A 17,329-nucleotide genomic window follows, 5' to 3' on the forward strand; every position below is an offset into this window, starting at 1 on the left:
TTCTTTTTTGACTGTGCTATCCTTTTCCACCTTGTCTCAAATTGCTTAACTAAATCATCTTCCTATTGTCATGGAGGTCTTCCAAGTATCCTTTTCTGACCTCTTCGATACCACTCGGCAACTGCATGGGTCCACTTATCTGTGAATCTTGCGTTGTGTCCTTCCCAGAGGAACTTGTACTTTCAGTATTCTGTGATTACATCATCCACTCTGCTCTGTTCTCAAATTCTCTCATTTCAAATATTTTGTAAAAATATTCCATGATGATTTTGTTGCTTCCCACCTTTATTTGGCCTTGTGCTACTTCTTGGATCACATGCAGTCTGTTTCCATGCAGTTCATTTTAAAACTTACTACATGAGTGTTCAGCTCTGTCAGCATGGTCTACAGCAGATCTCTGGTGGTTTTAGTGATGAGTACATGTCATCTGCCAATTGGGGGTGAGTTAGTAGCTCACTGTTGATGTTCACACCATCTGTCTAGTCAGTGTCCCTGATGAGCATTCCTAGGCATGCAGTGAAGAACTTTGGGGAGATGGTATTTTCTTTGATGCCCTTCCCAATTGGAACTTTTGCTGGTGGCGATAGCCGAGCTATATCTGTTGTGCATTCAGATTTTTATCTCGGAACAGTTTGATATATTGCACCTTGACACCTTGCATTTCCAAAGATTTCCGTACCACATTCATCTCGACACTATCAAAGGCCTATTCTTAGTAAACAAAAGCAATGCATAGAAGCATCTTGTATTCATTTGCTCATTCTGTAAGCTGTGAATATATGCTCCACCATACTGTAGTTCTTACAGAAACCTACTTGCAAAATATTACCTATATCTTACCTGTGTTGTTGTTTAACCCCGAGTCAGTTCTGGTTGAGTGAGCCTATGATCAAAGGAGTTCCCACCATGTTTTCTTCTGTATCAAAACATACATTCCAATTTTAAATAGTACAATGTGATTTGAGGGAAATTTCATTGCTATTTCTGATATGTTGAGCAACTTAATAGAAAATCTTTGAAGGGGATAATAGTTTTAAAATATATAAAATATTTTATCATGAATTAACTGGTATAAATTATGTTGTCCCAGCATTGTTGCTTAAAACCAACTTAGTTGTATAGAAACCTAACATACTCATGCAGATACTTTTACATGCTTGCAAAAACATACGCTTGAGAAATGCAGTTGTAAAATTGAAACTTATTTCAATGTATGTATTCCTTATTGCATTATTTCTGGGTAAAGATAACATATCCAGTTTGTATTTCCTTTTGGAATTGCAGTCTTAATGAAAGCATGAAAACTACTTTACTCCATTTCTCTTCGTCTATAAGTCTGTGATTTCATACATGTTAAAAATCATTATTGCCAGACCTATGATGTTGTGCAGAATGTTTTAGTGAATCATATTTGCTGCATCTCTGCTCAGTTGCCAGTTCTTCATTCAAATATGCTCAGTGCCAGTAAAATGCCATTACCTCAAAGTTTTTCTTTAAAATGTGACACATATCAGCAAAGAAGCTTTATTGTACCAGTTGAGCTGCTCAATCTAACAATAAAATCTCTTTCAACAGTGCCAGTCTTTGCAGTTTTAAAATGATGTCCATGTTTTAAGTTGTAAATTTTGGAGTATCATAGAAACATTAAAGATAGACTTACTATAATCAGTGTTTTACACTGATTGTCACAGCCAATATTTGAGACAAGGCACTAAATCTGTGAAATATCTGTAAACATTAAATGAGCAGCTACTTGGACAGATTTGAATTAGGCTACACAATAACTCAAACACAATCTCTACAAATAAATAGAAAAGATTTTTTAACTATTTCAAGTATCAGTAGAAGAACACAAATACTAAAATGCAAAGTTTAAATTGTAAAAACAAAAGTTCATTTCTATACAATGTAATGCTCCCTAATTCTATGCAGCATTATAGACTTCAGTTTCATACCGTGATTTGAAAAACGGTTACACAAAGAAGTTTCCTGTGATATTTTCCATTATCATTAGGGAATTTTGGCTCAAGTTTTCAGTCTAATAAAGGAAGTAAGAAGAAAAAAAAGACCCAACTATCTCAAAAAGGAACTAGAAGTCTTTTCTGCAAAATATTTTTTAAACTGAAAATAGCATGATTATATATTGTGCAATTAAGCAATATTCTAAGATCACATTAACATTATTAAACAGAACAAGCAGTAACTACATATGAATACTTTCTCTTCCTGCTGCTACTGTTATTCTGAGATTCTTAGATTACATCATAGCAAAAATCCCCCATCTTCTGGTAAATTTTTAACATATATAAAAGCAGGCAAAATAAAGCTATAAGATGACCTGTTCACCAAGTGATAATCAAGTGATATTTTAAAAAAGAACAATCGATTTTATAGAGAATGTGAATAAGCAAATGGATTTTCTAAGTGCAACAATATCAAAGCAATCCTATTTTCAAGTTCTTATCTTAATTTATAGTCCTGAGCCTGGTGCAAAAAGCCAGCAGGGAGCAGGCATGGTCATTTAAACCATTTTCAGGATGATCATTTAGATAAGATCTCAGACTTTCAGATAGGAAGACATAAACTGTCACCATACTCAATACTCACATATAAATATAAACCTATACATATATGCATATATGTATGAACACATATATATATACGCTATACCAGTGGCGTGCAGTCAAGATATGCTAGTCGTGCACTGCATGTCTGTTGAATTTTATATAACTCAAAAATCAATTTAAGAAGGTCATGTATTTATAACCACATTGCAAAGATGTCCAAATCATTGGAAACTGAGCTAAAATAATTACTTTGTTTCAAAGGAAACCCATCCAGATTCATACTTTGCTGTGTTTCCATTTTGCTTCCACTAGGCATGCTTTTAAAGAAAAACGCATATGAAATCTTTTGTCCCCCACTTCCTATTTTTCAATAACTAACATTTCAATGCCTGTGAGATTCTTTTTTATCTTGATAAAATAACTACGGAAGGCATGCTTTCAGAAAAACGCATGTTTTGGTTTCCCTTCCTATCAGTTCTTCTTTGTAATTGATGTCGCTAAATTTTGAAGTTGCGATTTTCGCCAATTTTTTTTCAGGATCGGAATCTCCATAGCTGAAAATGTGAGTTTCCATAAAAAAAAAGAAAGTTTAAATAAAGGTGGTAGTGGTGGGGTTATGTCTCTGCTATGTGCACCAAATATTTATTGCATGATCAACCTCAGAAGTCACCGCATACCACTGCACTATACACTAGTATATACAGATATACAGTTACATTCATATATACATATACATGCATATATCCACTCAATTATATATATATATATATATATATATATATATATATATTTATATATATATATATATATATATATATATATATATATATATATATATATATATTTATATATATATATATGGGGTACACCATTAAGCAGTGATGTGTATAAATATAAAGGTATTACAAGTTCAGATATGCTTGAGGCATATTTGAACTCATAACAAAGCCATTCACGGTGTTTTGACAAGGAGGCAATTTCCTCACAAATCAGTGTAAATACACAAAATGAGTTCGCAGTACCACCTACCCATACTGTGAGATGCATGCATTTTGGAGTGGTTATCTCCTCTTCAGCCTCAGAAACTGGATACAGTGTGCTGCGAACTGATGTGAGATATTTTCTCTTATGATAATCCCATTGTTGATCAATGATTGTCCACACTAATCAGTGATTCACCATAAACAAAACATGGAGAGACAGCCCTAAGCAGTGATGTACATTTGATGTATTTACACACTTTTGTCTAGAGCAAGAAATTTTTGCCACAACAAAATACAGTGAATGGCTTTTGTACAAGTTCAAATATATCTCAAGCATATTTGAGCTGGTAATTATTTTGTATTCTTTTATTCTTTTACTTGTTTCAGTCATTTGACTGTGGTCATGCTGGAGCACCACCTTGAAAGATTTTAGTCGAAACAACATGACCCCAGGACTTATTTATTTAAAGCCTAGTACTTGTGTGTGCGTATATAGACGTATATATGAACATTTTTTGTGTGCACGTGTGTGTATGCATAAATTATTTTTGGCGAATGTGGGGGTGTGCATGCATGTATTCCAAGCGAGTGTGAACGAGCATATGCACATAGCCACATGTATATGGGTGTGCGTGCGTGCATGTGTATGTATGGATATGCGCTCCACGTGTTTGCCATGAGCATATTTACATCTTTACTTTTTATTCTTATTGCTTATTTTTTTACACTTTTTTACACATTCTTCTGTATTTTGTCTTTAGCCCTGTTTTTTTTTTGTGCATGTGTATATATAGACGTGTGTATGAACCTTTTTGTGCGTGTGTGTGTGTGTGCGAGCGTGTATGCGGGTATGTATATATTTACATTTTTTTTGGCGAATGTGTGGGTGAGCAAGTGTGTGTCTCGAGTGAGGGTGGATGAGTATATACATATAGGCACATGTACGTGGGTGTGCGGACGTGCAAGTTTATGTATGGACATGCACACTTACGCGATTGCTATGAACATTTTTACTCCCTTACCTTTACTCTCTCCCCTTACTTAGCAGTCATTCTCATAGCTCTTTTGTCTTAATAACAGTCAATCACACAGTAATTTCCCTTTGTTTAACGGTCATTTTCATAGCATTTTTTTCGATGGCCCAATAACTGAAGAGATGCCGGCATAGGTTTCCACCCCGACATCCAAAACTCAGAGTTTTATCATGCCTACCAAATAATTGTCACATATTATATTTACAGATATATATATAGGAGTGGCTGTGTGGTAAGTAGCTTGCTTACCAACCCCATGGTTCCGGGTTCAGTCCCACTGCGTGGCATCTTGGGCAAGTGTCTTCTACTATAGCTTCGGGCCAACCAAAGCCTTGTGAGTGGATTTGGTAGACGGAAACTGAAAGAAGCCCGTCATATATATGTATATATATATATATATATATATATGTGCGTGTGTGTGTTTGTGTGTCTGTGTTTGTCCTCCTAGCATTGCTTGACAACCGATGCTGGTGTGTTTATGTCTCCGTCACTTAGCGGTTTGGCAAAAGAGACCGATAGAATAAGTACTAGGCTTACAAAGAATAAGTCCCAGGGTCGATATGCTCGACTAAAGGCGGTGCTCCAGCATGGCTGCAGTCAAATGACTGAAACAAGTAAAAAGAGTATATATTATATCTATCTATCTATATATATATATGTATATATATATCATCATCATCATCATCGTTTATCGTCCGCTTTCCATGCTAGCATGGGTTAGACGATTTGACTGAGGACTGGTGAACCGGATGGCTGCACCAGGCTCCAATCTGATTTGGCAGAGTTTCTACAGCTGGATGCTCTTCCTAACGCCAACCACTCTGAGATTGTAATGGATGCTTTTACGTGTCACCCGCACGAAGGCCAATCACACGGTACTGGCAACAGCCACGCTCAAAATGGTGTATTTTACTTGCCACCTGCACAGGAGCCAGTCCAGTGGCACTGGCAATGATCTCGCTCAAATGTCTTTTCATGTGCCACTGCCACAAGTGCCAGGAAGGCGACGCTGGTAACAATCACGCTCAAATGGTACTATTTACATGCTACTGGCATGGAAGCCAGACAGCTGCTCTGGCAGCAATCACGCTCGAACGGTGCTCTTAGCATTAGTACTCCACTGGTAGAGGTACCATCACGATTTCGCTTTCGCTTGTCCCAACAGGTCTTCGCAAGCTGATTTTAATGTCCAATGAAGCAGATGATTGGCATGGGTGCCAGTCATCGAATTTAGTTCAATTTCGATTTCACTTACCTCAACAGGTCTTCACAAGCGAAGTTTAGTGTCCAATGAAGGAAAGGTACACATAAGTGGGCTGGCTACATCCATGGCAGAGGCCTTGGATTTTGATCTCACTTGGCTTGCCAGGTCTTCTCACGTACTGCATATTTCCAAAGGTCCCGGTCAATAGTCATTGCCTCCGTGAGGCCTAAAGTTTGAAACTCATGCTACACCACCTAATCCCAGGTCTTCCTGGGTCAACCTCTTCCACAGGTTCCCTCAACTGCTAGTGTGTGGCACTTTTTCACACAGCTATCCTCATCCATTCTTGCCACATGTCCATACCAGCGCAATCATCTCTCTTGCACACCACAACTGATGCTCCTTAGGTTCAACTTTTCTCTCAAGGCACTTACACTCTGTCAAGTATGCACACTGACATTACTCATCCATTGGAGCATACTGGCTTCATTCCTCGCGAGCTTACGCATGTCCTCAGCAGTCACGGCCCATGTTTCACTGCCAGGTAGCATGGTTGTTCATACACATGCGTCATAGTCTGCCTTTTACTCTGAGTGAGAGGCCCTTTGTCACCAGCAGAGGTAAGAGCTCTCTGAACTTTGCCCAAGCTATTCTTATTCTATCAGCTACACTTTCAGCGCATCCTCCCCCACTACTAACTTGGTCACCTAGATAGCGGAAGCTATCAACTACTTCTAGTTTTTCTTCCTGGAATGTGGCAAAGGTTGTTTTCTGCACAGTTTCAGTGTTTATTGTTCCTGAACATCTGCCACATACAAAAACTAACTTCCTAGTTAACTTTCCTTTGATATTGCTGCACCTCTTATGTGTCCATACCTTGCACTGGGTGCATCTTATAGAGGTTCTACCTACGCCTTTTCTACAGATCAAGCAGAGCCATCTACCTGAAGGGGTTTGTGTGTTGTCTACCTTCCTACTTATTAGGACTTTGGTTTTAGCTAGGTTGACTCTAAGGCCCTTCGATTCTAGTCCTTGCTTCCACACCTGAAACTTCTCCTCTAGTTCTGATAGTGACTCAGCAATTAGTACAAGGTCATCAGCATGGAGGAGCTCCCAGGGGCATATATTATATATATATGTATACATACATGTATATATATTATATATATATATATATATATATATATATATATATATATATTACACATATATGTACATATGTGTGTGTGTGTGTGTGTGTGTGTGTATAATATATTACATATATATATATATATGTACATATGTATATATATGTGTATATATATATTATATATGTTATATATATATATATATATATATATATATATATATATATATATATATAGGAGAATTCACGAAAAAACAACAGACGAAGACAGGTGGTGTAAACAACAAATGGATGTATGAGTATAATGCTCAGGAATATATATATATATATATATAGGAGAAAAATAAGTTTAATGATTGACAAACAGTTGCACACAAATACTGTAGAGTTTATTTTAATCAGACAATCTAAATAGTGTTTTTAGATCTGTTCTCTAAGATTTAACTAATTCTTGCTTTAAAATCTACTTCATATCTTCTTGCGAGAGAGTGGTACAGAGAGGGAACATAATGGAGTTCAGTAGTATTTCAAATATAGAAGCTTAAATATCTTGTAGGGCATATCTCTCTCTCTCTCTCTCTCTCTCTCTTTCTCTCTCTCTCTCTCTCTCTCCCTCTCTCTCTCTCTCTCTCCTCACAGGTGCAGAGCCGTCGGCAACTAAACCAACAACCCTACAGAGCTTGCTTTGTGAGGGGCGTGTTTTTTCCTGTTATTTGGTACTCTGCAAGATTAAATACAAGACCTGTCAAATGGCAGATGGACTCTGAAGAGTCAACAGCCATCCAAATAAGCAACTCTTATTATTAGGTGTGTTTCTTATTATGCCCTCACAGCTTAAGACAATAATAATAATTCGGTTGTCTTGTGGCCATACCCACTTGAGGGAAAAGATTCAAGAATAAACCCTGAGGATAAATCCAGAGCCAGAGTCCCTAAGGCAGTTTGATGCTCCGTATGCTCCATGGACTGTGTGTCATTAACACCTACTTCCAGGTCAAAGCTTGACACAGGGTCTGACATCATTCTTGCTCAGGACATTGGCTCTAGCTAGATCTGATCCTCACAAGATGCATCTACCTGAAGAATATGTTCCTGGCTCAGTCCTCTTCAAAGCGTTGACTGTGACACAGATTGCTCCGTAGTTTACTGCAATCCTGAACTCCAACCAAAAATGATGCACTGGCCCAAACCTCCTGGCAAGCAGCATATTAGTGCTACTGCAACCCAGCAGCCAGCTAAGTCAGATGTGGTCCTCAAGTCATTGGAAGATGCCCTTGTTGCAGACCCATTGGAATGCAATGTTCAGCAGAGATGGGACTCTCAGGGACATCATGCATAGCACTGCACTAAGGGCCTTTGGGAGGAGGTGGAAAATTACACAAGACTGGTTTGAAGCGAGTGTGAAAGAGCGCAATACATCCATGGTGAAGTGTACTGCCCTGTTGAAGCACAAACACCAACCCACCAGGGCAACACTGCATTTGTTGAGATCAGCAAAGAACAACTTGCAGAAGACAGATACTGTGCAAATGACTACTGGCTAGAATTATGTGAAGACATCCAACTTTCATTGTGCGCTGAAAGTGTAGCTGCTAGAATAAGAATAGCCTGGGCAAAGTTCAGAGAGCTCTTACCTCTGCTGGTGACAAGGGGCTTCTCACTCAGAGTAAAAGGCAGACTGTATGACGCATGTGTACGAACAGCCATGCTTCATGGCAGTGAAACATGGACTGTGACTGCTGAGGACATGCGTAGGCTCGCAAGGAATGAAGCCAGTATGCTCCGATGGATGTGTAAAGTCAGTGTGCATACTAGACAGAGTGTAAGTACCTTGAGAGAAAAGTTGAACCTAAGAAACATCAGTTGTGGTGTGCAAGAGCGACAATTGCGCTGGTATGGTCATGTAGCGAGAATGTTGGGGCAAGCGAAAGCGAAATCGTGATGGCACCTGTGCCCAGCGTCACCTTTCGGGCACTTGTGCCCGCGGCATGTGTAAGGACTTATGAGTGAGATCGTTGCCAGTACCCCTGGACTGGCTCTTGTGCAGGTGGCACGTAAAATACACCATTTTGAGCGTGGCCATTGCCAGTACCGCCTAACTGGCCTTCGTGCCGGTGGCACGTAAAATCACCCACTACACTCTCGGAGTGGTTGGTGTTAGGAAGAGCATCGAGCTGTAGAAACTCTGTCAAATCAGATTGGAGCCTGGTGTAGCCATCTCGTTTCACCAGTCCTCAGTCAAATTGTCCAACCCATGCTAGCATGGAAAACGGATGTTAAACGACGATGATGATGATATATATATATATATATTGTCATCAAGTGAGTGTCAAAAATGTTCTGAATTCTATTCCTGCCAAAGTTGACTTTGCTGTATATCGTTCTGGGGTTGATAAAATTTAGTGCCGGTATATGTATTCGAGTTAATCTACTTGATTGTTCTTTGCTCTAAAAAAATTTGTGTTTTTTTCCCTATGTTAGAAATCATTATTATTTACAATTAGGATTCTTATGTTGAACAGTGCAAATTACAATGAATTGAACCATATTTCATTATTTTCTTTGCTTTCAGGATGTGGAGACATGTGTTGGTTGTCTTCAGAAAGAAGCAAATGTAAAACTCCAAAAGTTATGTACTGAACTGAGAGAAGGGGATTGTCAACAGTGCTATTGTCGTCCAATGTGGTGCCTTGATTGTATGGGTAAATGGTTTGCAAGTCAACAAGACAAAGATAGCTCTCAGACATGGCTAAGTGGTAAAACACCATGTCCAACTTGCCGCAGAAGATTTTGTATCCTCGATGTCTGTTATATTACTCAACCGTGATATTTTTATTCTGAATGAAATGGCTATTGTGGGCTTCAATTATGGGTAATCTAAATGCTTCAAACTGATCTGTTCATGTACTTGATTGTTGGTATTACTAATAACTTGGCTTAGTTCTAGGTATTGCTAAGAACCAATAAAATGTACATCTGTCTTATTTATATATTTGAACTGAGAAAACTTTTTTATTAATTACTTAGTCACAAAGTAAATTTTTATAAGGGATAAGTATAATCATTTGTCTTCAGTTTATTACTGCTGTTTGGCAACCCAATCAAGAAAAAAGGGAATAGCTGACTGTAATGAAATTTGGCCATAACTGAAGAGATGACACTAAACAATTGTAAAGCATTTTGCCTGGAGCTCTACTATTTCAACAATCTCCTCTATTTTAGATTTTACAATAAAATTAACTTCAATAAAAGTTTGAATTTATTATCAGCACATTTTTTTCTGTCTTCTTCCTTTGCCTTTGAAGTGGTTAATCTAATAACCAAGTATCATGTGGCCTCACCAGTTTTGCTAGTTATCCATAGGTGTTGTGAATTTAAGTTTTGATACATCTCTATTATCCTGTTGTGAATTAAGTTTCACTGATCCACTTGTCAATAGACCCATTCCATCACATGAGTTCTATGTATTAGCTGGAGCAAAACAGTAAAATAATGAGAGGATAAGCCAATAAATTAATAATCTCTGTGCATTTGTCCAACCTGCTAGAATTAGAAGCCAAATCACTTTCAAGTTCTGTCCTTCTTTCTTAAAATGGATGAATGTACTGAATAAATAAGCCATGAATATGCCAGGAAAGAAGATGGGATAGTCAGAGACTAAAACTGTTGGTTAAAACAATGAACATTCAAGAGAATAACAGTCAATGAAATTCTGTCCAATACCACATGTAGATAAAATTTGAAAGAAACAACTCTGCATGAAACAGGCCTTAAAACCTTTAAAATAGTGTTTTCTACTATTTCACTTCACATAGATTCCAAAAACATTATATACTAAAAGTTTAATATAAATAGATGACGTTTAACAAACCATAACTATAACAACTACAGTATCAAACAAGAAATACTACCTTCTTAATGGTATAACTCTACATAGAATACATGCAACAATTCCAATACCTGACACATGGAAATAAATCATCATCATTTTTTTAACCTACACTTTCCATGCTTGTATTTGTTGGGCAGAGTTTATTGTGGCAGATTTTCTACAGCCTGATGCCCTTCCTGTCACCTACCCTCACTTGTTTTCAAACAAGGTAATATTTCCCCATAGCCAGACATGTTTTTGTTGAATATTAGAAATGACTAGCACTGCTTGTATGACAGTGACACTTGTTTACAACTACCACGTGATCTCAAGATGAGACACACACACACACACACACACACACACACACACATATACTTACACATAAGTGTGTACCAATGTGCCCATGAGATTGATAAGTGGCTGGCTGGTTTTCTGAAGTTAGTGTTGCAGATCAATCACTCATTTACATTACAGAACTTTTGTTGTCTTATTCTCTCCTTATTCTAAAACCTAAAGCTGTAACCTCCATGCACTTCATGAAATTCATTGGAGTGTAGTGTCTGTGTGTGTGTGTGTGTATTTATCTATCTATCTATATATATATATACACACACACACACACATATATATATCTCATCATCATTGTCATCTTCATTTAATGCCTGTTTTCCATGCTGGTATGGGTTGGATGGTTTGACAGCAGCTGGCCAGCTGAAGAGCTGCCCAAGCTTCATGTCTTTTTGCATGGTTTCTATGGCTGGATACCCTTCCCAATGCCAACAGAGTGTATTGGGTGCTTTTATGCAACACCAGCACAGGTGTGTTTATGTAGCACCAGCATCCACAAGCCTGCAAAGTTAAGAATGCTCAGCTGGAGAGGGAGCAGGGAGCAGCCTGTATGCAAGGACAATCACACTTAGCTTGACATGTCTTCTCAAGCACAGCAAACCACCAGGAGCTTCGGTCCACTCTCAACGCCCCTGTGAATCCCAACACCCATAAATCCTTTCTCACCACTTCATCCCATATCTTCCTGAGTCTACTCCTACCACATGTTTCCTCCACAATTTGACATTGACACCTTGATGCAGCTGTCTTCATTTATATGCATTACATGACCGTACTAGCACAACCTTCTCTCTTGCATACTACATCTAATGCCTTGTGTACCGAGTTTTTCTCTCAAGTCACTCTGTTGTATATGTACACTGACATTACCCATCCATTGGTGCATACTGGCTTCGTTTCTGTTAAGCCTTTGCATATCCTCAGTAGTCACAGCCCATGTCTCACTGCCATAAATATTTATATTTGTTATGTGTGACAGAACCAGTATTAGTTCAAAAGAGCAATTTGTGTATCATATGTAAAGCTGATACCTTGTGGAAAACCTGATAAACTGTGGTAATTGTCTCAAGATAGCATCTCATATATATGTATAGCATTAAAAAAATATTTCTATCTGTAGCTGATGAAAATTGTCCAACAGTGGTGGTGGCATTGCTAAATATGTATCTCTGCTTCACTGAACTTTCAGTAATGTATCTGCTTTAAGTTTGATACATAGAATACTATTTTGGACTAATACTGCTTCTGTAGGCCATAAGTTTTTATTCAACCTGCCATCAATGACTTTTCTGTCACTGTTTCTCTGTATCAGTGGAGGCTGATTTTTATCTTAGTATGTGGTTGCCAGTGGATTCTTGCTACTGACAAAGCCCAGACTTTGTCTTTCGTCCTTTCAGGGTCAATAAAATAAGTACAACTTGACTACTGGGTCAATGTAATAGGCTGGCTCCTCCACTAAAATTCCTGGCCATGGCCCTCTCTATTATAATGTCTGCAACAACGGGGAAGTCATCTACCACCACTGACAGTAGTGTCCTCACTGCTTGAATGAATTCAAGATAGAAAGCCTGCAAGCTTTCCTATCTTCTAAAGTGACCCTTCTGGTCCCTTGCCAAGAGAGTCTATATTAACTTCACAAAATTCTTCAATTGACCGTACCTCAATAAAAATGGCTTTGTAGCATTCAATTATACAGCCTATCACATTTACTAACTTCTTCATTTTCAAATTCCCTTTTTAATCTCCATGCATTTGCCTAATCCAAAAACTATTTTGATTGCTCCAATCCTGATAACATCATTTTCATTGCTATTTCAAATTTTCTCCTACAGGAATCTAATCCCACTCTTTGGAAGTACACTATAGTATGTCCCATATCTGAGAAAGGCAATCTCTCCTACTCTACCAACTACCAACCTATCACTCTTGATTTCAGCATCCCAAAGGTGATGGAAAGTTATAAATGATTGCTTCCTTCATCACAATGAATCCCTCCTTTTCCTCCTCCTCCTCCTTAACCTGTACAGTTTCTACAGAACCAGATTTACCTGTTCTATGAATAGAGCAAATGCAAATATATAAGAATATTTTTAATTTATAAAGTGGTCTCACAGAAATTAAGCTCTCACTATCTTAAAAAATTAAATGCATGATCTTTCATCCTCTTAATATATAAAGCTGAAGTTGTGTGTCTGTGTGTAGGCTTTTTAAAAGTTTATAGAAATTCACATTTTCCACTTTTTCGGGAAAATTTTTACATCAATGGAATTTTTTCGATGTGAACTTTCCAGTGCAGTAATTAGATTTAAAAAATTCTGTTTACTTTGTGTGATTTAAGGGAGATTTGGCTTTTGTTTCTAGCAACTTTTATATTTCTTCCATTCTATGTGTACCGGCATTCTTACACATCGATCACGCGCGTAATATATAATATAGAGAGTAAGAGTAAAAGAGGGAGGGAGAGAGAGAGAGAGAAAGTGATACATACAAAGTCATAGATTAACTAGGTTTAAGACTATTCTTCCCTTTCTATTCTTTCCTCGTTCTTCTTCCTCTCTCCCATTTAATAGCTTTCTTCTATCCCTCTACCTCTATCTATGTGACCTGGTCATCTGGGGCTTATCGCCATTTCACTCGTTCATGTTTTCGTTACATTGTCTGTCTGCATGTCCAGCGTCCTTGTCTCTTAGTATTTTTTACATATTTTTCATAACATAGAAACGTAAAAACACACACAACCACACCTACATGATCTGTGACAACCACGTACGCATAAATACATACACACATCAACATTATAGATATAAGATTTAGTTTGTGTGTATTTCTTATATAAACACGCGCACGCATTGCTATTTTATAACTGTCTTCCGTTCTCCCTTCCTCTCTTTCTCTCTCTTCATTGCTCCCGTTCTCTATTCCTTTCTCCCCCTCTCTATCTCTTCCTCTCTCCCTCTTCTCTCTCGCTCTCTCAAACGCACACACGCGCACGTACACACAAGTATTCACTACAATATAACTAGAACTTACTTTACTACATGTTCATCAATGTTCTGTAAATATACAAACTACAGAGCTTATGTAGACAGGACAACATTGAAAATCAGTGAACTTCATTAGAAATGTGAAAACGGCGATCTTACATTACCAGTTCCAAAGCTGTCAGTTAAACCACATGTGTTTATTTACATCACATCGGCCTTTTCCGTAAAAAGGTTTTAGGGTTACAGTAACGGTTAGGGTTAGGGACGGAATTCCCTAATCCTAACCCTAAAACCCCTTTACGGAAAAGGCCGATGTGATGTAAATAAACACACGTGGTTTAAATGACAGCTTTGGAACTGGTAACGTAAGATCGCCATGAAAACTACCCACCCTGCCATCTGTTTTAACTTTTTGTTGTTCTGTTTAATATATACATAGATTATGCCTCCAAAGAAGAGAGTTTGCTGGGGAAAGAAAGCAACCAGTTTAAAAAGACAGCAACAGACTGCAGTAATTCACCACAATCCAGAAGCTACTTTGAACATAATGCAAAATGGTGCATCAACATCTACTGCCCAATCTGATAGAATTCTGGCAGAACTGTGTAGCAGTAGATCGCCAGCAATTGCTTCATCAGAAATTGCCGTCCTGCCTCCTGCGAAAAGGGATTACCCTGCTATGTATAATCAGGGCAGGGCAAAAAGTTGTTTTGCACAAGCATTTGTATAGCCAATTAGACGAATGAAATTTACGTACGCTTAATAATGTTACGCAAAACAGCCTTCAGACTTTCCCTATTAATTTCATCGTTTTTTGAATTATGAACATATTTACATCATAAGGGTTTTTTCGTTGTAAGGCTTTCATTTTTAGTTGATTTTCACCTAGCAAGACTTATCGTAGATGGCGTAATAAATCACACCTGGACAACGTCGGGTTATATTGCTAGTAATCAATAAAAGAAAAAAAAATCCCAGTATTCAATCCATGCAGTTTGTTTTTAGCCTGAGGGAGCTATATATAATGTGGGTCACACCTTTGGTTCTCGCATCTGTGTATAAGGTATTTTGTTGTTTTTTTCCAGTTCCTGGACTGTAAAAACATGCTTAAGCTTTTCCGTTTTGCGTAGGATAATTTTAACAAATGTATTGTCTAAAATATTAGCCTATGGATTCCATCTGTCTTGTTTTTTTTGGTGGGGGGGGGGATTAGAGCTTCCTGTCAGATTGCACTCTGAGTACACAACCTATCAAACTCAGGTGTACTTAAAGTTCCAGTATGTCTCTTTATGTACACTAACAACCTACTTACTGTCACATCAGCACACACACATCTATACAAAAGATTCCGCACATCACTTCTTAACCTGCTGCACACAAGCTTCAATTTAAATATCTCATGTACTGCTTGAACATCATGAGCATGTTCCTCATGTAAGAAAACGTATATCAAGAAAACAATCTTGTACCTCACCGTCTATATGTATGATTAGCTCATAGCTAAGACCTTCAGATAAAAAGCAAATGTCAGTCATCTCATATAAACATAATTAAAATGCACCACAGAGACAAAGAATCCTCTTGAGAGCCAGGAAATACTTTGGCCCTGATCAGTTACTGAATCTCTACAAATCTCATGACCCACATTCGATTATGTGAACTTACCCATCATTCGCAGTCCATTGTCCTTATACTCTCTTCTAACTTACCTTCTTGTACCTTGAGAATCTACTGATACCTCGCCACCTTCATCTTTATCTCACTTTCCATCTACTCCCACTCACCCTCATATAATGTGGGTTATCCATTTACCTCCTCTGTAGCAAAATACCTTTTCCTGACCCATCATACTTTAAACTCCTCAATACCAGCATAAAGTTACCTCCCTTCCTACTACACCCCCAATTTGTTTCATTTTTGTAAATTTTGTCTTGCAAGTTACTTGGTCATCTCACAAAAAGGCACTGTATTCTTTCTCTGTAACGTGACTGGCATAAGGAAGAGCTGTAGAAATCATGACAAAGTAGACACTGGAGTCTGACACTGTCCTCTTACTCGTTGGATTTTGTCGAACTGTCCAACTCAATAACAACATGGAAGACGAACGTTAAATGATGATGGTATTGCCACTACACTCATTGACAAGGCTAAATATTTAATAGAAACCTGGTTGAGTGATTGGTAAAAATTCAGTTGCAAATATACTGCAATCAATAGTTGTCTTTCTTAAATACATTTATGGAAAATATCACATTATACCAATCATCATCATCATCATCATCATTTAACGTCCGCTTTCCATGCTAGCATGGATTGGACGATTTGACTGAGGACTGGTGAAACCAGATGGCTGCACCAGGCTCCAATCTGATTTGGCAGAGTTTCTACAGTTGGATGCCCTTCCTAACGCCAACCACTCAGAGAGTGTAGTGGGTGCTTTTACGTGTCACCCGCACGAAGGCCAGTCAGGCGGTACTGGCAACGGCCACGCTCAAAATGGTGTATTTTATGTGCCATCCGCACAAGAGCCAGTCCAGGGGCACTGGCAACGATCTCGCTCGAAAATCCTTACACATGTCACGGGCACAGGTGCCAGAAAGGCGACGCTGGGCACAGGTGCCATCCCGATTTCGCTTTCACTTGCCTCAATAAGTTTTCGCAAGCTGAGTTTCGTGTCCAATGAAGGAGACGATGTTGGCATGGGTTCCAGTCGTCGAATTTAGTTCGATTTCAATTTCACTTGCCTCAAAAAGTCTTCACAAGCGGAATTTAGTGTCCAATGAAGGAAAGGTACGCATAAGTAGGCTGGCTACACCCCTGGCAGAGGCCTTGGATTTAGGTCTCACTTGGCTTGCCGGGTCTTCTCACGCACAGCATATTTCGAAAGGTCTCGGTCAGAAGTCATCGCCTCGGTGAGGCCCAATGTTCGAAGGTCTTGCCTCACCACCTCAGCCCAGGTCTTCCTGGGCCTACCTCTTCCACGGGTTCCCTCAACTGTTAGGTTTTGGCACTTTTTCACGCAGCTATCCTCATCCATTCTCGCCACATGTCCATACTAGCGCAATTGTCTCTCTTGCACACCACAACTGATGCTTCTTATGTTCAGCTTTTCTCTCAAGATACTTACACTTTGTCGGATATGCACACTGACATTACTCATCCATCGGAGCATACTGGCTTCATTCCTTGCGAGCTTACGCATGTCCTCA

General features: G+C 38.6%; 1 protein-coding gene across 3 annotated transcripts in view; it reads left to right on the forward strand.

The window, feature by feature from the left end:
* The window catches only part of LOC106875813 (E3 ubiquitin-protein ligase TM129), a 62,667-nt gene extending 52,482 nt beyond the window's left edge, over nt 1-10,185 (forward strand). For all 3 annotated transcript variants that reach the window (XM_089347132.1, XM_052978411.2, XM_014924097.3), the window contains exon 4: nt 9,487-10,185. In XM_089347132.1, the coding sequence (XP_089203258.1) occupies nt 9,487-9,741 (255 nt within the window). In that variant the 3' untranslated portion in view covers nt 9,742-10,185. The remainder of the gene's footprint in view (nt 1-9,486) is intronic.
* Nucleotides 10,186-17,329: the final 7,144 nt, after the last annotated feature.

Source organism: Octopus bimaculoides, chromosome 2, assembly GCF_046866305.1.
Source record: "Octopus bimaculoides isolate indiv1 chromosome 2, ASM4686630v1, whole genome shotgun sequence".
NCBI lineage: Eukaryota > Metazoa > Mollusca > Cephalopoda > Octopoda > Octopodidae > Octopus > Octopus bimaculoides.